The sequence below is a fragment of the Lemur catta genome, chromosome 4, assembly GCF_020740605.2.
Source record: "Lemur catta isolate mLemCat1 chromosome 4, mLemCat1.pri, whole genome shotgun sequence".
NCBI classification, from domain to species: domain Eukaryota; kingdom Metazoa; phylum Chordata; class Mammalia; order Primates; family Lemuridae; genus Lemur; species Lemur catta.
Genome location: NC_059131.1, coordinates 105,469,957 through 105,492,289, shown reverse-complemented (window position 1 = coordinate 105,492,289; position 22,333 = coordinate 105,469,957). Strand labels below are relative to the sequence as shown.

Sequence of the window (22,333 nt, the reverse complement as noted above, 5' to 3'; positions counted from 1 at the left end):
AACCCTACCCCTTCGGCAGTACCCACTGCCCCCAAAACATCACATAGGCTATTTGACACCCAAACTCCCTGGGACCCTGCCCACCTTTCAACTTTTTCTCCCACTTACTTACTTTCCTTTGTACAAACTCTATGGTCAGACTTGTCGTAAACACTGTGCCGGTACCCACAGGCATTCCTCTCTGGTCTGTCCAAACTAAATCCACCAGTTCCTTGAAGGCTCAGCTCCTTACCAAACCCATCAGCAAACACTGAACTGCAAAGCCAGCACCAAAGTACTCTGCCCTCAGTAGGCACCGGGACATCACTTATAATGTATTCAATTATAAATGTTTTTCTTCCTCTTCCTCCCCACCACCCTTCCAAATCATAAATCAAGGGAAGATCACAAATAGTAACTTCAATTCCAAATACATACTGGGTTACCTACCCTAAGTTACGCTTGCCAATCACGTGACGCCCCCCCCTTGCCCCGGCTAGGTCAGTACCTCACTCTACATCAGAGGACTCCACAGAAGGGTCAGTGAGATGATCATTTGCAAAATAAATGGGAAATGTTTCCACATGGGTCTGGTGACCCCAGGAACATTTTACTGCATTATATTTTCTATAATATAGGTAATCACAATTAATTTACCTGTCTTGTTTTTCTGCCACAGCAAGTCTATCAGCATCTGGGTCGTTTGCTAAAACAATTTTGGCCTTGGTCTTGTCAGCCAAAGCAAAAGATAAAGTCTGAAAAAGAGTATGAAAATAAACGATTACTTAAATCAAGAACCAAGCATATGGTAGTCTTTAAAAACATTCAGTTCTTTAACAATTAAAAGAGTACTTTCCCCAAATGAAGGCTGAATTTTATTTCTGGAGCTGGTCTTGATTGGTCACACATCACCTTCCTAAGTCAGAGATCAGACAACGGGAGCATCCGTGTGTGGCCCAAAAGCGCCCGTGTGATCCACTGCACACAAGACAGTCTATGTGTGGCTGGACGGCTGTAGGCATTGCCATGTGGTCAGCCGCACAAACAAGCCAAACCACTAGCGCTCTGAATATCACGGTACTCCAACCTTTGAAATGCTATAGGTTTGTAACAATGTAAACAATACTTCTTCATATCAGAAAAATGACAATTAAGGAATAAAAGTCATAATGTGATAAAACTCCATTCTATTACTGTTTTTTCTAGCATTAAGGAAGCACAGTAAATTAAACTAAAATTACATTAAGTTAATTAAATTTAAAGCAGCATTTAGATTTCAGCTCTCAGATCCCAATGCTAGGATATCTAATTTGAAAGATCTTTAAGAAATTAATGACTAACAAATATACATATTTCCAGCGATGAAATCAGTTATTCAACACAATGAAAACACATAAAAACATATTTTACTTGACAGTAATAGCTTTGAATATAAAAGGTAGATTTTAGAATTTAAAAAAAATGTGGTTACCAAGACACCTTTACCCTCTTCGGGATTCGGGTATTTCACTGTTGGAAACTCAGGATCAGGATCTTTCTGTTCGGCGACAGCTTCGGGAGGAACGAGGTCAAAAGCCTTGAAAGCCGACTGCACGAAGTCGTGGCCCACCCCGTGGACAGAGGTGTGCACGAACTTCACCTTGGTCTCCCTGTTCACGCTCCTAGAATCAGACACACCAGGGAAAATGAGAAAAGACAGAAATACGGCTCTCGCAACTGGAAGGTTTGCAAAATGTCAAGGAGCCAGAGTCAAAAGAATGTAAGAAATTGGTGTCATAAGCACGTACAACTGAATATCTTTCCAATTCTATTAAAAACAATCCACCCTCTCTCAAATATACATATCCCCGCCAACATACTCAAGTTTTAAATTTTACTCCATAGTCATTTCCAGCAAATGTGATTATTTACAGATTCTCTTTTATGGAGCAGCTTTCACATGCAGAGTAGGACACAGCAGAGAACCTCAGGCTCCGGCTCCAGCACGGGGTGGGCGGCCGCCACGGCAGAGTTGGAGCTGAGGGTCCCAGCTCCAGGGCTCCGCACAGCCTGGGTTAGCTTCAGGAATGATTTTCAAGCTGTTCCTTTAACAGAATGTGATGGGTTATCCCATACACGAACAGATAAAAGATAAAACTTTTCTTTGCCAAGTAACAATTCTGTTTGGCAAAGTACCATGATCTAGGGACTTAATGTAGAATAACAAGAAACATCAAAATTGAAAGAAGTTATAGAAAAGTAAACATAAGATTTTTAAAATTTCCAGTGCTCTGACCGCTAGAATCTGAGGTTATTATCCATTTCTTTTAGAAATGAATAAACAAACAAGGTCTTCTCTAAGACAATAGTGGTTTAAAACAAACATACTCTTGAAAATAAAATGCATTTAGTAAAATAAATATGCAAGATCAGGGAGGACAAATCTGAAAAAAACTCTCAGATATTAAAATACATTATAAAGCTACAATAATTAAAACAGTTTGGTACTATATATAAAAAGGCAGACAAAAGGAACTGAATAGAGAGTTCAGAAGCTGATCCAATTTGAAATGGGAAATGCACATTTGCAGCAGTAAAGCTTAGTGGTTAACATGCTCTGGAATCAGACCCAAATTTAAATCGTGGAACTCTGACACCTACAAGCCGTGTGACTGATGCCTATTCACTTAATCACACTTTGCTGCGGTTTTCTCATCTATAACATGGTAATGTACCAGAACTTACCCTCAGCATTACCATGAGGATTAAAATGAAACTATATGTGAAGCGCCTCTAGCAATTATCTTATATATAATATAATAAGCACTTGATTAATGTTAGAAACAGTTTCATAAAGGTATCGTATCCAATTAGCCAAAAAAAGAGATAGATTCTTCAATTTATCGTATTGGTACAACCACAAACCTTTTAGGAAAAACTGAATCCACTTTCCTACTTTGCACCCCATACAAAATTAAAAGTTACCAATCACTTGAAAGATTGAAATACTATGAAATGTAAACATGAAAGTTTTAGAAAAATCATGGGGAATTAAAAAAAAAATAACTTTGGTCTAGAGAAGATCTTCCTAAGTAAGTATGACATAAAACCCAGAAGCCATAATTAAAAGATTAATAAATATTATCAAACTTTTAAAAACAGTTCAGCAAAAGTTTTAATAAAAAAATTCCAAAGGTGGCCAGACATGGTGGCTCATGCTTGTAATCCTAGCACTCTGGGAGGCCAAGGTGGGAGGACTGCCTGAGGTCAGGAGTTGGAGACCAGACTGAGCAAAAAAGAGACCAGTCTCTACTAAAAATAGAAAAAGTTAGCTGGATGTGGTGGTGGTGCCTATAGTCCCAGCTACTCGGGAGGCTGAGGCAGGAGGATTGCTTGAGCCCGGGAGTTTGAGGTTGCTGTGAGCTAGGCTAACGCCACGGCACTCTAGCCCCGGGCCTTAGAGCAAGACTCTGTCTCAAAAAAAAAAAAAATTTTTTTTCAAAGGTAACAAGGAAAAACATTTTAAAATAAATAAGTGTAATTAGAATAAATAAAGGTAGTTTTCTACATAAACAAAGAAGTTCTACCAAATACAAAAAAAAAAGAAGGGCCAGGTGTGGTAGCTCATGCCTGTAATCCCAACACTTTGGGATTGCTTGAGCCCAGGAGTTCAGGACCAGCCTGGGCAACATAGTGAGACCCCACATCTGCAAAAAATAGAAAAGATTAGCCAGGCCTGCTGGCGTGCCCCTGTAGCCCTAGAGACTCAGGAGGCTGAAGCAGAAAGATTGCTTGAGCCCAGGAGTTCGACATTGCAATGAGCTATTTTGATGCTACTGCACTCCAGTCTAGGTGACAGAGCCAGCTACCCGCTTTTGTGTTTAAACTCCTTCAGTGACGTATCATCTATGGGTGCTTTCGTACTACAACAGCAGAAAGAATTCACACAGCCCTCGAAGCCAAAAATAATTACTGTGTGCCTTTTTAAGAAAAGTTTGCCAACCCCAGTCTACAGCCTCTAAAATCAGATGCACTATATGCACCAATTAAAGAGGAAAATTTCATGAAAATTGATAGAATTTGGCTGAATCACATTAACTTAACTCAAGGTCAGTAAAGACACAATCCATTTACCTGTGGAAACAGTATTTTGTAAGGTCTTCAAAGTAGGCTTTCCTGACAGAGGCACCTGGGCTGTGAAGAAGCGGACTGCCATCAATTAAAGAATCGTCCCAAGCTTGAGGCCACGGCTCCAGATTTTCTTCAATAGCTTGAGAAATCCCTTTATCGTGAGGAGAGATGATCTGAGCTCCATTATCCCAATAGACCTAGAGAGCCCAGAACACATTCGAAAAGTTTAGAGTTAATGAAAATAAAGCATCCATTACCTACGCCCCCAAACAGTAACGTACAGGATTCCTACAGAAGGACATAATGTGGAGAGAAAAATAAAAATACCTTATAACCGTTATCCTGCTTTGGATTGTGGGAGGCAGTTACCATGATGCCAGCACAAAGTTTCAAATGTGACACTGTGTAGGGCTGTAATGTAGCAGGAAATAAAAGCAAACAATTTTTAACAAAAAATTAGATATATATACAATGTCTATTGTATACTGTTTGTGCCAACTTGTTCCCTTTCAATAAACACAGTATATAAATATCATAACGTCTCATCCAGTATTTTTGTGCCACACCCAAGCAGTATACTCTTACTACCCTTGGAACTAACTGGCTGCTCACAATTCCAGGACTTGTGTCCTAACCGGAAAGGTGAGTAATTTCCTAGGCGTCGTCTTCTCATTCTGTCTTCTTTCTACGTGCTAGAGCGAGAAAACACTTCAAATAAAAAAATGGTCTAAACTTCTATTCCAAGGCTACAGCGCAGTGGCCTGAGTATAGCTCACTGCAGCCTCGAACTCCTGGGCTCACGAGATCCTCCTGTCTCAGCCTCCCAAAGTGCTGAGATTACAGGCATGAGCCACCATGTCCAGCCTCCCTCAGTGTTCTTTTTAGGTTTCCACTTGGTGCAGGAGCTTATAAATTCCGTTTATTCCCTCCAACTGCTTCTCCTTCTCCTCCTCTTTCTCATTTGCTATTAAGGAAACAGTTGAGCAGAAAGTTCAGGAAACAAAGTGCTCTTATAGGTTACACATTTATCTCTCACTCCAGGGTTAAATATCCCTCCCTTACACTGTGTCTTAGCTCCCATCTTTACAAGGCGACTGCCCACCGTGGGGGGAGGGGCTGCAAATGAGATTTACTGCACACAGGCAACCTGAGATCCAACCACCGGTCCCCTCCAGCCACCCGCCGAGAATCACTGCAGTTTCCTGTCCCCTTAAAAGTTATGTCACATCTTCCAGGTACCCTGGGGCAAAGGAAAGGGGGGAACCACTCCACGGTGTGGGGAAATGATCATGAGACACTCATTTAATTCATTTCTGTTATAAAAATAATAGCTATTAATACTTGGTACAGAAGACAGTTAGGATGCTTGAACACACTGTAATTTTTCCATCAATGAACTTGGCCAGGCACGGTAGCTCACATCTGTAATCTCAGCACTTTGGGAGGTTGAGGCAGGAGGATTGCTTGAGGTCAGGAGTTCAAGACCAGCCTGGGCAACACAGTGACACCTTGTCTCTATTAAAAAAAAAAAAAAAAAAAGCCGGGTGCAGTGGTGCACACCTGTAGTCCCAGCTCCTTGGAGGGCTGAGACAGAAGGATCTCTTAAGCCCAGTTTGAAGTTACAGTGAGGTGTAATTGCACCACTGCATTCCAGCCTGGCTGATAGAGAGACACCCTGTCTCTAAAAACAAACAAACAAACAAAAAACCAAGGCAACTTGAACTACATTTGGATGTGACATAGAGTGTGTGTCCTGGGCTATTTACAATCTGGGAGGTGTTGCATTTACCTGCCAGTGCACTAGAAATGGCAAACACAAAACAAGTGGGACTGACTTCTGTATTGATACACTCTCGTTTCTACTTGATGCAAGTAACTGCATCCAAATCATTTCTAAAAACATATATTCTCAGCATCTGGTTCAGCTCTTAAAAGGTCTGACTACATCAAAGCAACAGCTTCTCTTTAGATTCTGCTACATGAAGAATTTGATAAAATGTCTTACTCAAACATGCCAAGCATGCTCTCTGTGTGAACCATGAATAGCATTTAGCGTGAAACATATGTATAAAAGGCCGGTGCCTCAATTTGTCAAAAATATTCATCATAAGAGAGGATTTGAGGTGAATTCAGATTTAGACACAAGAAGTTTCCTAATTACGATAGCTGGGAAAAAGAACTACACATCAAATTAAAAAACCAACAGACAAAACATCATTTTGCTAACTTGCTAAAACACCCTCAGAACGCAAGCAAAAGGAAAATTGCACATTTAAAAACCCAATTCTGACGAATCAAAACTTGAATACCAGAGAAAAATCGCCAGGATGTGGGAGAAGCATTCCTGGAGAGAAAAGAGAACGCCTGATAAATGCTAAGTTCTTCTGTCGTTCAAACAGTCCAACCCCAGCAGCCCTAAGACTGTAAAAGTCAGCCAAGTCTCATCCCCGATCCCGTGACAGGAAACTATAAAAGGAAGCAGCTACTTACCACAAAGGGGGTTGGGGTTATATCGCTAAAGAGGTGCACAGGAATCCCCTGACTGATAAATGTGGTTGCAGCAAGTCGGGCAAACCTGGGAATGCAGAGTGACAGGGAAGAAAAAGAGTCAAGTTGTCAAGACCTCAGGCGACAGGAAGAAGGAAATGAATGCCGGACACTTCCTTAGGTAGAACACAACCTCCAGATTAAGGACGACAGGCAGATTTAGCCTCGGTATTCACTGTGCACATACCTGTACTGCTCTGGCCAGCGGATCTGACCGCCCCGAGGCAGCAGAACATGCTTGTGATCTGGGTCTAACTGCAAATGCACATTCACTGACTGCAAATCGCAAGCTGATACCTGGTTTATGCCACATCACATGTCTTTCATGCGCCTTCATCTCCCAGAGCTACAACATTTTTCTTGCTCTATTGAAAAAAATCACATTTTTGAGCCTGCAAAGCTGAAAACTAAAAACCTTATGCCCTCTTGAGTTCAGTCTGGGGGCTGACATCATCTGGGGATTCTCCCTGGCCACACTCCCTTCCTCACGGCCACACATTTGTTGCCATCAAGGCTTCTCTCTTAGATCGGAAGTTCTGGGTGGGCAAAGACAGGACTCTATAAATTCATCCAGCTCTGCAGAGTCAGTGAGACTTTTCATTAATAACAAGTATCTGTATGTTCTCCCAATCTGAGAAACCATTAATACTTATGCTCTGGAATGATAAAAAATTCATCATAATAGGGCAAGTGTTTAATTAAGAAGAGGCTCATGTAACATGGTTAAGAGCAGGAGTTGCTAAACTACAGCCCAGTTTGTAAATAAAGTTTTATTGGAACACTGCCATGCCCATTCATTTATGTATTGTCTATGGGTGTTTTTGTGCTTTGCAGTAAGTTGAGTAGTGGGACAGAGACCATACGGTGCGCAATGTGTAAGACATGGACTATCTGCCCTATAAAGAAAAAGTTTGCTGACCTCTGGTGCAAGTGTCCTTATGCTGTTGTGACTCCTCCTCTCATTTTATGATCGCAGGGCAAAGAGATAAAAGTGCATACCGTATAGGTTGTTGGGAGGATTCAATGAATAAATACATAAGTGCCTGGTTCATAATCAGTACTCAAATGACTGCCACTATTACTATCACCATCATCTCATACCTACAGCTACACGAGAGAGTCCCATCAGTTCGGGAATGTTACAAAAATGCAGCTTGACATGAGAAGTGGGTCATAAGACTTATGAATAGCAGCGGAAAAAAATTACATAAAAAGAAGTAAATGAGAGGGAAAAATAATATTGCCAGTTTAAAAAATGTCTTTCATTTAGATGGGTATTATATTCTAAATCATCCAGATAATATTATTTTCTTAATCTAAGTATATAACCAGAATTTTACAAAGTTGCAAACAGAATTTACTCGTCAGTTCACAGTTAAGCAAGGTAGCTAACAGATGTATTTAAAGTCAAGACTCAAGATATTGAAATGGTGATTAAAAATAAAACTGCAAAATAAACTACAAAAAAATCATTTCCTAAAAATGTTTAAATACCTTTTGCTGCTGCCTCCACTGGATGGATGAGCTCGAGCGTCAAAACTGATCACGACACCCCTCTGCTTCAGGTCACTGAAGTGTCGTTCCAGGTATCTGCAAAATCCCTAAAAATACCCCATGGCTTGAAAGACTGTATGTTTAACACATCTTTTATTTATACGATATAGAATAATTAACCAAAAATCAAGTTTTCTCAACTTTCATAGGAGAATGTTATAGCAGAGGGGGGAAAACCTCTCAGTAATTAAACAAACTGAACAGTAAGAAAATAACAGCTTTATCATTGCCTATCTATCTGTGTGGGGCACTTAGCATCTATTATCTCTAACCCCCGATCAAGTTTGCCAAGAAATGCCATTTTACAGATGGGAAAACAAAGGCTCAGAGAGATACTGTCACGTGCCTAGTTTCAGATACACAATAGCAGAGCCTGGTTTGTGCCCAGGTCTGGTAAGAGGTGGCTCAATGTAGGGCTTAAAAATAAACACTCTAGGCCGGGCGCGGTGGCTCACGCCTGTAATCCTAGCTTTGGGAGGCCGAGGCGGGTGGATCGCTCGAGGTCAGGAGTTCGAGACCAGCCTGAGCAAGAGTGAGACCCCGTCTCTACCAAAAATAGAAAGAAATTATCTGGCCAACTAAAAATATATATACAAAAAAAAAAAAATTAGCCGGGCATGGTGGCTCATGCCTGTAGTCCCAGCTACTCGGGAGGCTGAGGCAGTAGGATTGCTTAAGCCCGGGAGTCTGAGGTTGCTGTGAGCTAGGCTGATGCCACGGCACTCACTCTAGCCCGGGCAACAAAGTGAGACTCTGTCTCAAAAAAAAAAAAAAATAAAAAAATAAACACTCTAGAATCAGAATCTGTGGATTTGTACTTCACTCTGACCCCTATAAGCAAATTACAAGTTCTTTAATCTCCTGATGCCTTAGTTTCCTCTTCTGTAAAACAGGAAAATAATAGTACCCAACTCATAGGGCTGTTATAAGGAGTTAATTAATTAAAACATGCAAAGTGCTGAGAATTCAACACCAAGTGTCTGCCATTATGAGCATTATTTTTACCGATACTTTCCTTCAAAGCCTTGCAGAACAAAGAGAACTCTGGTTGACTCGGCAAAAATGACGGTTATTATTATTTATTTCACTTTGGTTAAAGGAAGTGTCATAAATAATATATGTAATTCTAATTTTTGGTAGGCGGACACATCACACCCCCAGAATGACTTTAGAATTCTCTTTGACAAACACTGCACTGAGCATGTCTTCTGAGGTTGAGTGACACCAGGAAATAAAGACACGTGTGTATTGGTTTTGTGGGTTCCCCAGAAGGTACTCAGATGTCTGACACTCTGAGGCTTCACAGTGACAGCACCCCTCCCCCTCCCTGGTTAACCGCCAGGCCAGACCCAGTGCTCAAGGGGGCAAAAGCATTTGGTCACAGTTCAAAACCATCTCCAGATTCTCTAAAAGTTTCTGGGGCCTGCTGAGGATGAGGACCTGAGAAAACAGCTACGGGAAAAGGGAATGCGTATTCTAGAGAAAAGACTCAGTGGGAGAAGAGGGAGGTTTTCAGAATTGGAGTACTATAAAACACAAGAATCAAGCTTGTTATATGGCCTCAAAAATTAGAACAAATACGTAAAGGCTACAGAAAGGCAGATTTGGGCTCAAAATAATGAAACCATCTTTTAATGAGAATAGCACAAAATACAGAATGGGCTATTTCAGGGGACAGTGAGTTCTCCATCACTGATGTGACATGGATAGATTAAGTAACTAAGAACACATAGGTCACAAATCAAGCATAAAATAGAGCAGAAATTCATTGATAAAAGGAAATTATAACCTCTGTAAATGAGGCAAACAAGACAAAAGTTGTCCTCCAGTTTCTATCCTGTTTCCTGCGAGATGTTCTTGAATCACACACACCTGCTTCCTTAACCTGAGCAGGCAAACCTGGGGGCACAGCAGGCTGCGACTCCACACCTGAAGGCCAGCAGGAAGGGCCCTACGCCACAGTGCAAGTCAGCACGGCGAAAAGGGACCACTGGATCTGCACATCAGCACTCTGCCAGCGAGCGCTGCCCAAGCTCACGGTGGAAGCCTAAGTGGTCTGTTCTGGGAATCCTCTTTCCTCTAATTCTGCAGCCACTCCTAAAATCTTACAGAGTCACCTGCTGCTCAGATACAACTTTCTTAACTCTTAACATCCTTGTCTCCTGTTATAAGCATCCCAGTATAGGCTAGGTGACCACTGCAGAGTGGTGGGGTTGTGGAGAAAACTATTCCAAGGGGGTGGCTGATTGAACTAGATGATCTTCAAATTATTGATCGTCTTGGTTTTATAGGATCCTTAACTACCATAGGGTCTACTTCCAATTCTTCTAGGGGAAAGGGTGGGTGGGTGAGATAGGTCCTAAATGGAAATACATTTCATCATTCTTGGAAACTAGATGTAAATGAACACAAGAAAAAAGTCTCAAGGTTATTCTAGAATCCCTTAGAACCCCCTAACAATTAGGCCTCATGGCAGGTGGGACCAGATGGATTTTCCAAAGATCGCCACAGCAACATACCCCATCCCACATGGTATTGCAATGTATGCTGAAGTTTCTCCAGTGAACAGTGGATGTCTGTGTGCCGTCTGCTTGAATATGAGCCAGCTTTATCGACTCACTTCTAACAAATAGAATATGGGGAAGTGACTTTGCGTGACTTTCAAAGCTAGGTCATAAAAGTCAGTACGGTTTCCACCTGGCACATTCCCTCTTTCTCAGGAAGCTCCCTTAGAAACCAGCTACCATCCTGCAAGGAAGCTGAGGCCACATGTGGGTGTTCAGCCCCAGTTAAGATCCCAGCCCAGAGCCAGCAATAACTGGACAGGTAAATGAAGGAGTCTCCAAATGACTCCAACCCAAACTGGCCCAGCTGATACTGAATGGAGCAGAGATGAGCTGTCCCCACGCAACTCTTCCCAAATGACATATTCGTGAGCAAAATAAATGTGGCTGTTGTCTTAAATCACTATGTTTTGGACGATGTGTTATAGCCCTAGTGACTGGAACGGGCTTCCCACACTCACTCCACTCTAAACCTTCCCTCCAAGAAGATCTCTAGCTTAGTAAGAGTTTGTGGGCAGGAGTTCCCATGGCAATTCTGTACCCTTAGGTTATTGGGGTTTTGCTAGAACATGCCTGACTCTACCTTTCACACTGGGATGTACATGGGAGGCACACATAATCATTATTAGGCAATTTTTCTAGCCTTTACTTTCCCACAATTAAAGTGACATTCATTTTTAACAAGTCTAAGTTGAAGCAATCGTGAGAATAATCTGTTCTATTTCATTTCCCTTACAAACAGTACTCCCAATACTCAGTGGCAGCTCTTCCGGTTTGTCAAAGTTTTCATCTCTATTCCTATAAGCTAGGTCTAGTCTCTGACAACAAAATTCATAAATTAAGGCAAGAAAATTCAATAATAGATTCAACCCATACCATAAATAGAACCGGCTTTTGGTAATTTTGGCAGTTGGAAAAGCGTTTTAGTGCTTGCATCCATAGAACCATGGCAAAAATTATAAGACCTTAAAAGCTGCACCGCTTAGTTGGTGCATTTGTACTGGAATGAAAGCTCCATGAGGGAATCTGTCTGTTCTAGTCATTCTTACATCCCCAGTGCCTGACACATACATAGCAGGCACTCAATGAATCTGTTAAATGAAGGAATGAATGAATGGAGCATGCATGCGTATATGAGTCCTGAGACAAGTGCTGCTTCAACCAACCGTGCAAGCCTTATTTACAGAGTACGCGGTGGGGACTCCCTGTGCCCAGCCAAGCTGGTAAGACTCGTTCATGATTAAAACAAATTAGTTCTATCAGATACAAAAGGAACCAGGGGATAAGCTAGGAGTAACTAGGAATTATAAAAATGTGGTACCTGTGTGGTCTGGATGATGGTCAAGTCATTCATACGAGCAATGCCTGCTCCCATAGCAGCTCGAAGGCCTGCTGTCCCAAACTCCATTCGGGCCCCGAAACATTTCTGTAGTTCCTCTGTGTTACCTTCCGCTATCAGTCGTTTCACTAAATCCAAAGTCAAAGGATTCTGCAAAACAGAAATGTATAGACCAGATACAGCCAGACAAGTAAGAGAAAGAAAAGTATGAAATGTAAAAAACCCTGCAATAATTCTAACCTATGGGGAAAAATTACATACATACACATAAGCTTTTCAATTTTCTGATGCTTTTGAAATTTGAAACATGAAACCAGTTTATTTGACACTAAAATGTAAGTATTCTTTTCTTCCCTGCTAAGGTAATAAGCACTTTTGGAGAAATGGTAATAGAGGTTTTTAGCACAGGAGTCTAACGCCCAGAATGGGATTCCAGCCACACCACTTACCAACTAATTCTGTATGCTTGGCAGATTACCTAGCTTCTCAAATTTTTAGTTTCCCCATCTGTAAAATGGAAACAATCCAGAACCTTCCTTACACAGTTTTTAAGGTTTTAGGTAGATTATATCAAATGAATGTAAAGTATTTTTCTCTGCCTGGCACTTTGTTGCAATTAAATGTTCATTTTCTTCTCTAATGTCCTCATATTTCCCAGAGATTGATAGATTATACAATCTAAGTCAAAACCTTGGCCAGGCGGGATGTCTCACGCCTGTAATCCTAGCACTCTGGGAGGCTGAGGCAGGAGGATGGCTTGAGCTCAGGAATTCGAGAATAGCCTGAGCAAGAGCAAGACCCCGCCTCTACCAAAAATAGAAAAAAATTAGCTGGGCATGGTGGCACAGACCTGTAGTGTCAGATACTTGGGAGGCTGAGGCAGAAGAATCACTTGAGCCCAAGAGTTTGAGCCTTCAGTGAGCTATGATGATGCCACTGCACTCTAGCCTGGGCAACAGAGCAAGACTTTGTCTGAAGAAATAAATAACAACAACAACAAAACAAACCCCTTACTTTTGTAATAGTTTATAATTTGTACAATGCGTTCACATATGTGGTCAAGTCTGAATCTTGCAACGACACCAAGAAGCAGGCAAATTACAAAAACTCCATTTTACAGATGCGGAAGCCTCAGAGACTGAGTGACTTGCTTAGGCTGCACGATAAGCATTAACGTAGTGGCTCTTCTATAACATTAACTGCTTCAAATGGACACTAACATGAATCATTTAAGTTCATTATACATTGCTCTATTTTCTTTGTTCAATAATTGCAGATAATGTTAAGATGGGAGAAAAATAATGACAATCACATTAATTTCACAGGAGACTTTTAAATTATGAGTTCAGGGGAACAACAGAGAAAGTACTTTATGTTCCTATCTTACAGTCATCATCCATTTAGATGAACACTCAGGAAAGATGTGGCCATACAATTAAACTTTGAATGCTAATGCAATAAAACCTTGGCTTTTTGGAATTAAGCCCACATTTCCAGATTGTTCCAGGCTCAACAAGGATCAAGTAACTCCCACCTTTTTTTTTGTTAAAAGCAATAGGCATTAATCACAGAACACAGTCTTACCTATCAGATTGTCAGGTGCCCCAAAGAAGAGCTCAGATCTGGTACATAAAAGAGGCTCAATACATGCTCGCGGAGCAAATGAGAAAACACACTTCACTGTCACACCCAATATCCAGAGATCCTCTCTTGTTCAGTGTAGACTTGGGAAACCCTAATTGGCCTTTGATATCTATAAAAGACCAAGTAGCCTAAGAGGAACAAAGGAGACAGAGATAAGAAGGAAAAGTCAAGAGGGGAACAGAGATCAGAACCAGCCCTGACAGTGACCAAAACCAACGGCAGAGAAGACAGCAGGAATGAAGGCACGGTGGAAACGCGAGACACCCACTGGGGTGCCTTGCCACTCGTGGGGGGCATCAGATTACAGGGCTGCCATGCTTTTGGGGGCTGGGAGGGTCACTGGAGGATGAAAGGGCTCCTTCCCACATAGGTGCCTCTCTCAAGCCAAAGAAGAAATTTTGAGAGAGGAAAGAACATGAGGAGTGGCAAAAATTCAAAATTAAAGAACGACAACATCCCCTCTTCTTGGACCCAGGAAGTACAGTCTTTCTATATATAGATGCAACACTATGTAGAATTTAGGATTTTTTTTTTTTTTGCTTCAAAGGGAAAATTTTATGGAATAATGCATTACCAAGTCTGACTTCAAAAGAATTCTATACTCTGTAAGTTACTAACTTATCAGAAATGGAAACATTTTCCCCACTAAGAATCACAGAGTTCCAGGAAAAGAAAAACCACCCAAGGAGTTGCCAACAGCATTATGAAAATGGGGTTTGCTGCCATTTCATTTACAGGAGCCAGAGAACAGTAAATAAAAACAGAGATCCGTCAGAGCTTGCACTCTCCTTCATTCATTCATCAAATATTGTAGGGACCTCCTAGCATCATGTGCGGCGCCAGGCACTGCAAACCGTGGAAGTTAGTGAGAGCAGAGGGGATCAACTACATAATTTGCTGGGGCCCAGTGCAAGGTGAAAATGGGTGACCCCTTGCTCAACAATTAAAAACTTCAAGACAGGCCAGGAGAGCATTAAACCAACAATGGGCCGTTCCAGGAGCACCCTGTCCTGCGTGACTGCAGAGGTTTCACACCCTGAAGTCAGCCCTGGAGACAGACATTGGACAAACCTACAAACAAGTGGGGTGGATTTGGCGGGGTTGTTTTTACCAATTGCAGTGAGACCTACAAAGGAAAAAAACAAGTTTAGAGAGGCCATTAGGGAGAAATAATTTACACTTCATAGCCAGGGAAGGACTCTCTCTGTTGGCTACATTGAGGTTCAGACCGGAAACATGAGTCACAACAGGAGAAACAAAGTCAGCAGAAGAGAGCAGGGAGGAACAGACAACAATATGCACGAAGGAACAGGAAGGGAGGGAGGGAGACTCAAGTTAGAGAGGAGAGAGGGAGTGATGTCCAGAGCTGGGTCCCTGATCCCTTCTTGCTCTAGCGTCAAAGAAAGGGAATAAAAGAGGAAAACAGCTATGTTGTGTCCAAAGGGCTCCTTCTCACCTCAGCAAAGTCAGAGTTCTAAGGGAGACTCCCGAAGCCAGGCGGGCCCACCGGGGAGGACCCACATTTGTAACCAAGCCCTTGAGAAGGTGGACCGGAATCCTGCCCAGACGCGAAAAGGATGGGCGGGAGGGAGCGATTCCGGGTCCACGGGGATGCACCAAGGGCTACAGAGGACGAGCCAGCGGTCTGAGTGACAGCAAGGCGGGCGCGCCTCAACCAGACACAGCCAGAGCGCCGCATTCACACTGTAGAGTAGGACTAAAACAACATTTTAGTTTGTTTGATGGTGACTTGTTTTTTGCTCTTAGCTAACAGCCAAATTCCGCTTCTGTACACAAAGCTTGCTTGCTTACTGCTTGATTACGATAAAGAGCTAAAACCTGCTCAAATGCAGTTTAAAAAAAAAAACAAAAAACCGCACCGCAGGTGGCTTCCTGATAGGGAGGCGGCTGTGCAGGGCGAGTGTCCTTGGGGAGAGAATCTCCTGGGAGGGAATCTCTTGGGAAAGAGTCTCTTATCAGAAATAACTAGCAACAGACTCCAGCAAAAAAAAAGTATAAAAGCTTTGCTTTTACCCCAAGGCGGGGTCCTGGTTCGTAAAGAGACCACTGCGTTGGTGCTCTGGGACCTGGACCCTAGCTCGAGCCAGTCAAAATAAAACTCCTTTGCCTTTGCAGCCTCGGTGACTCTGTCTTTCTGTTCCCGGGCCCAGGGGAACCGGCTCTAACAACACCGCCCTGGCTCGCTCCGCAGCCCCGAACCTGCGGTCCCGGCCTAACTCCCAACAGGCCACACGCCGGCCAGGCCGCCGGGGCATCTTGCTCCTCGGTGCTCCCGCAGGACCCGCGGGACCCTGCGGGGTGGCAGGGGAGGGAGGGAAGCACCGCCACCGCCACCGCCACTCGCCAAAGGAAACCGGCGCGGCGCAGGGGACGGAGGCGGAGCACGGCACCTCCTCCCGGCGCTTCCCGCTCGGCCTCACCTTGTCCCAGAGCAGCCACCGGGCGGTCTCCCCGTCCAGCCGGGCGTCCGTGCCCGCGTCGCTGCCCCCCGGAGCCGCCTGCGCCGCCGCCGCCGCCATCCCCGCGCCGCCACCGCCAGGCTGTGGCAGGCGAGGTCGCCCTTCCGGCCGGGCGCGCGGGGGCGCGGCGGGGCGGGGAGCGCCGGGGCGGGGCCGCAGCTGCGGGCGCGACGCCGGGGCTGCGCGGGGACGGCGACGCGAGCGGGCCGTGGCGGGGACCGGGCCCCCGGGGCGGGCAGTGCCGGCGTCCGGAGGCTCCGCGGCCGCCCCGTGCGCGGCGGTCCCCACCGAGGCCCCGCGGGGCGCCGGCCGCGCTCAGACCCGAGCCTGCGAATCACGTGGAAATCCAGCGGGGCGAGAACGGCGAGAAGGAGCCCCAGAAGCAAGGACGGAGTGGGGAGATCACGACACCCAGAGCGGCGCAGCTAGCGCGGACTCCGGAGTCGGAGCTCCCGGGGTCCGGACGGGTTATTCCCGAGGGGGCGCTGCGGAGCCCTGTGCCGGGTCAACCGGCTGGCCACGCGGGGCCTTGACCCCCTCACATCACGCACAGGGGTTAATTCCAGGGCAATTGTAGCTTTAAGCGTGAAAGGTAAAATGGAACTTCTAGAAACTAATATAGAGGTACATCTTCCATGTCGTTGGGCATAAAGATGCGGGCACGTGAGCGTGACAAGGCATGTGCAGGTGTTTCTAGCTGCGTTGTTTGTAAAAGCCCCAAACTGGAGATACCCCACGTGTCCATGAACACTACAGTGGATAAATACATGGTGGTATAGTCATACCAATTCGTATAAATAAATTACGGTATATTCACATAGCGATGAAAATGAACTGCTTTATACCCAGCATCATGGATGACTCACAAACATTGAAGGAAGTCAGGCCCCACCCCCAAAAAACAATAGAAAAGAAAACAATAAGTGGTTCCCAAGTGCTGTGGGTGGGAGGAGGGGTTGGCCACTAAGGGCACAAGCGAATTTGCAGAGTGAGGGAACTGTTCTGTATCTTGATTGAGCTCATGGTTGCACAACTCTACGCATTTATCAAAATTCATAGAACTGTAGACTATAAAGGGTAAAGTTCACTGTATGTAAGTTATATTGCAATTTTTTTAAGTCAAGATTAAAAGCTAAAAAGGAAGCAAAACTCATCTACGTGTGTCAGAAGAGTGGTTACCTTTGGGAACGAGGGAAAATGCCTCTGGGATTCTAGGACTGTTCCATTTCCTGGCCTGGGTGGTGGTTGCACAGGTGTGTTCACCTGGTAATATTTTGCTGTCATGATACCAGTTGTGCATTTTCTGTGTTCTTCAATTTTAAAAAGGAAATAATATGTAAGGAGGGTCTATGATGTCTGTTTAAGTGTAATGAGAGAGGCATATCAGTCATAGAATTGCAAACTGATCGTGCTGGAAGGAAAGCAAGATCCCACGAGGGTTCAGGACAACAGAGGCCGCCCTAGTCAGGAAGTTTCCCTGAGCACCGGGAGCTTATGAGAGACGTGAGGGAAGAAGGCGGTGGTTGACACTGGGGCAGACAGCCTGGAAAACACTTTTCAGTCAGAGTATGGTCCGTCCCCTGAACTGAAAGGCCTGAGGGACTGGAGCACAGAGGAAGAAGAGGAGAAGGAGAGTGTGCAGCCTTGGTTTCACCCATCTGTCAGGTTCTCTCTGGGTCTGCCGCACACGGCTGTCTCCTCCCTCTGCACCAGACCAACCTTCTCAGTCACGCTAGGGCTGAAATTGCAGGACACTGAGAAGCAGGGACCAGGCTGGTCTCACGCAGCCCTGCTTTCCTCTCAAATGCCAGAGTTCTCCCACATGTGCCGGTGGGGCTTCCAGCCTTCTGCCAAGTAGGAGGGAGCTGGGGAGGGAGTGTCTCAAATATCCAGCAGTTCTGGGCCTCTGAGTTCATACTGGTCCCTCCATGATGGGGGGTGGTTACAGCTGAGTCTCTGCTGTGCTTCAAAAGGTGTGGAAGTGGACCAAGGAGCAGATTTCTCCAATATTCCTTTATAGAAACAAGGGTAGAAAGCAAGTATTTTTCAAGTAGAGAGGAACTTTTAACAAGGAAATTATGAAATTGTAAATAAATTTTCCTTCCTTACTAAGACTTTAAGATCTTAGGTGCTGCCAAAAAACAATGCACAATAGTCACACTCTGTTACTCCCATCTGCTCCCGGTGTGAACAGGTGGTTGTATTAGGAGCTCCTCTACTTGCCTGAGACTTTTCCAGGGTCTCCTGCGACAAAGGTGCTGACACCGGAGGGTCTGACAATGATGCTCCAGTGACCGGAAGGTGCTGATTTAGTACACACGACCCCACAGTTATCATTTCGTGTCGGTAGAAGCCCAGGTGGAATAGTAGATTATTGCACCAGGAAGGGTTCTTAGGGAACAGCTTAGATCTTCTTATTTTGTAGGTGAAGAAATGGAGACTGAAAATTTAAGAGCCCTTTTCCAAGACACGCGGCCGGTTAATGACCGGGCCAGGACTCTCGCTCTGGGTCTCCGGATTTCCTAGTCCGATGTTCATTCCCTCTCCCGTTCCATTCAGCCCCGTTCTACACATGTCCATTTCAGAGAAAGTTCCATGAACTCTGGTAACCTGTTTCCATGTGATAACAGCAGGCTCTTGATGAAAAACAAATATTAACTATGTCTGACATAGATAGCGTTAGGCGATGCTTAAAATAATTTCATTTGTTTGTGCATGCTCCTTGTTGCCTAAGAGCTCTCACACGTGGGTATCCTGGTTTCCTTGCAAACCTTCCCAATGTCCCCAAACACTTGGTCAATGATTCTATCAGTTCCTTTGTATCCAGCCAGAAACAGTCTTAAAACTTTTTTTTGGAAAGTTTTAAATGTTTACTAGAATCGATCCCCATGTAACCGTCACGCAGCTCGACAATGATCAATCCGTGGTCAATCTTGTTTCATTCACCCGCTTCCCCCTCCTATATTAGTTTGAGGAGGATTCCAGACACCATATCATTTGACCTAGAAATATTTTGGCATGCATCTCTGAAACATAAGGACACTTATAACCACAAAACCGTTATCTCACCTAAAACTTTAAAAATTAAAGTTAATAAGTCATTAATATCATCAAATGTCCATTTAGTGTTCTAATTTCCATACGTCTATGGTGTCTTTTTTTTTTTTTTTACCATTTGCTTGAATCAGGAGCCAAATAATCTTCCCATTGGTTGATAAGTCTTTCAGGTCTCTTTTGTTCTGTAGGTTCTGCCTCAATGTCTTTGCAATTTATTTGTTGTTGCAACTAGGTGGTTCGTCCTGTCAGGTTTCTTGGTGCCGATTTTGCAGATTGCAACTCCGGTGTTCTTCAGCGCATTCTGCTCTCCCCTGTCTTTCCTGTAGGCTCAATTCCACTATGAGTTTCTCTTTGTGAGCTCTGCCTCCCTGGACTCTGACTTCCTGGAGGGCAGGAATGCTGTCCTATTTATCTCTGCTTACCCAGAGCCTGGCACTGTGAGTGCCCAATAAATGGATAAAGAAATGAATAGAATCAGGTGGCTGCTGGTTCTTTCCTCAGGTAGGATCAGGCTGCCAGGGACGGGATCTCGATTTCACCCTTTATTCTCTGGGCAGCCCTGGGCAGTCATTTAACCTCTCTTGGCCTCGGTTTTCTTATTTCTACAACAGAGCCAATGATAGTGTCCACCTCATGGGGGGATGTGGGACTTAAATGAGAAAATCCACGTAAAGTGCTTAGCATAGTGCCTGACATAGAGTAAATGCTCAATAAATGAGTAAATAAATAAATGCATAGCTATTATTACGGAAGTCCTACTGGCGTGGCATTCTGCATTAGTCAGGATAGGCCAAGCCAAGCTGAAGTAATAAATTAATCACTAAATTTCAGGATTCCAGGAAACTAAGATTTTTTTTTTTTGCTTGCTTATTTTACACATCCAGGGTGGTCAATGGATGCTACACTGCAGGCAGTCACTCACGCATCCTCGGCTTCCACCTATAGCCACCCAATCTTAATGTGTGGCCTCTGCAGTCACCATGGAAGGACAAGAGAAAAGCATGGAGGTCGCACAGTGGCTCTTAAATGCTTCCGCCTGGAAATGGCACATGTCACTTTTGCTCACATTTCATTAGCTAGAACTCCTCACATAAACCCACTGAACCAAAAAGGTGCTGGAATATAGGATAACCCTGTGCTCAGGAAGGAGAAGAGAATTGAGTAGGGATGAGCCCTTGTGGGCACTAGCATGCATTCCGTGGTGCCTGTATTAAATGTTAGGATGGTTGCAAATATCAATGGTTCTAGTATATTTCTAACAAGCAAGGAGTAATTCTTAGTAATTTCAATTACTAGTTGAAATCTAGAACCACCACCTGATAGAACGGTCTGTTTTCATGCACACAGTAGAGTAATTCTTTGCAATATAAATCAGATCATGTCTCTCTTGTGTTTTCAATTCTCCCATGACTTCATAACGTACTCCGAATAAAATCTGTGTCTTTTGCCATGGGCTTTGATGTTCTACTTAATCTGTCCCCTGATTGCCTGTCACTTTTCTCCCTCGCTCACTGTGGTCAGCCGTGCTGTTCTCTGGGCTGGTGCTTCAACATGTCAAGCAAGTGATCTCAGGTCTCTGCCTACGTTGCTCTCCCCCAGATATTCCAGTGACTAATGTCCGCATTTAATTCAGGCTTCTGCTCAAATATCAGTCCATCAGAAGGACCACTTTTCTGTAAAGTGCTGGGAAATGTTTAACAACTGGCTCTCTGGGATAAAAAGCCCTGATTTGCAGTATTTGCCGATTTCCGTGGTGTGAATGCATCCGTCATGGCTGATTTCAAGCAATATGTGACATCACCAAACCTGGAGATGTGCAGAGATCACAATAGCACATCATTATGGAATGTGTCCAATGCACAGACATAATAGATATAAATAACTTAAAAAGCACACACAATGGGAAGAGATAGTAAACTAAATAAAAGGTGGTGAGTTCGAGTATTTATAACCTTTGTTTTTAATATAATGTATTTACTTTCAAGTTTATACAATTAATTTTCAATAATGGCTGCATTTAACATCTGGCACACAAAATTCCTAGAAATTTAATAGTGAGTTCTCATGAACTGGCACGAGCTCTTGTCAGCATACCATTGACTGTCCTGTTCATTGTGGTCAAAATGGAGTCTTCACCACCCTCTTCTCCTACTTTATTTTTTTCAAAGCATTTATTGCTCCTTGCCATGGTATTATATATTTGATTGTTTAAACTATTGTCTATCTTTTCTGCTCTTTTTTCCTGAGTCCCCAGCACCTAGAACAGTGCTTAGTTCATAATAGATTTTCAATAAGTATTTGCTGAAGAAGGAATCACTGGGTTCCTTTACACTCATGAAGAAAAAATAAAAATAGAATATAATAACAATATATGATACAAGTACAAAAACTACACAAACCTTTTCTCTAAAACAAGTTAACCTTTCTGAATTTAACAAAGAAAAATGAACCTCTTGTCACTATTCTTCAGTGCCCCATTTCAAGGCTGTGGAGAGAGTGAGTAAATAATGTGCCAATGGACTTTATCAGTGTGCTCAGTGCTGGCTGTAAACCCAAAGCACACCAACAGCAAACGTTTCTGCAGACCAGCTGGAGTTTAATGGTCTTTCTCGGTGAAAATTTAAATTATCAATTATTTATGCCTATTTTCATTAAATTCATAAAATTGTCTAGCTTTCTCTCATTATCCATTTCAGTAATTCTTTGCACTTAAATTACCACTAGGCCTTCTGATCATTAACAATTTAATACCAGAGCTGGCTCCAGCTTCTTCCCTCCTCCTCTTTTTTCCTCCTAAGGGTACCCTGTTGTCTAGCTCGCCCCACCCTATCCCACCCTTACCTGCACAGCCAGATCTCAGGGCAAGAGTCAGACATTCTCATTAAGGGGCTGGTGTCCAGTTAAGCATCACTGTGTCCTTTTGCCTGAGGCATTTAGGTGCTGGACCAGACACTAATGAGCTCTTGCACCTAGGGAAGCAATATCACCAAATTGCTATATGCTTTAGTTTCTGCTTTGGTCAGACACATGCCCTACCCATAAAACCCTCTAAGATTTGT

General features: G+C 43.6%; 1 protein-coding gene across 2 annotated transcripts in view; it reads right to left on the bottom strand.

Annotated features, from left to right (window-relative positions):
• PGM2 (phosphoglucomutase 2) overlaps positions 1–16,277 on the bottom strand; it is a 30,969-nt gene extending 14,692 nt beyond the window's left edge. The window contains exons 1-8 of one of the 2 annotated variants that reach the window (XM_045550510.1): positions 16,179–16,277; positions 12,076–12,243; positions 8,131–8,237; positions 6,580–6,664; positions 4,417–4,500; positions 4,093–4,286; positions 1,451–1,640; positions 637–734 (exon numbers count right to left, since the gene is read on the bottom strand). In XM_045550510.1, the coding sequence (XP_045406466.1) occupies positions 637–734; positions 1,451–1,640; positions 4,093–4,286; positions 4,417–4,500; positions 6,580–6,664; positions 8,131–8,237; positions 12,076–12,243; positions 16,179–16,277 (1,025 nt within the window). Of the gene's footprint in view, positions 1–636; positions 735–1,450; positions 1,641–4,092; positions 4,287–4,416; positions 4,501–6,579; positions 6,665–8,130; positions 8,238–12,075; positions 12,244–13,677; positions 13,848–16,178 lie in introns of those variants that run through there. The other variant, XM_045550511.1, reaches the window with a different exon arrangement.
• Between the last annotated feature and the right edge of the window lie 6,056 nt (positions 16,278–22,333).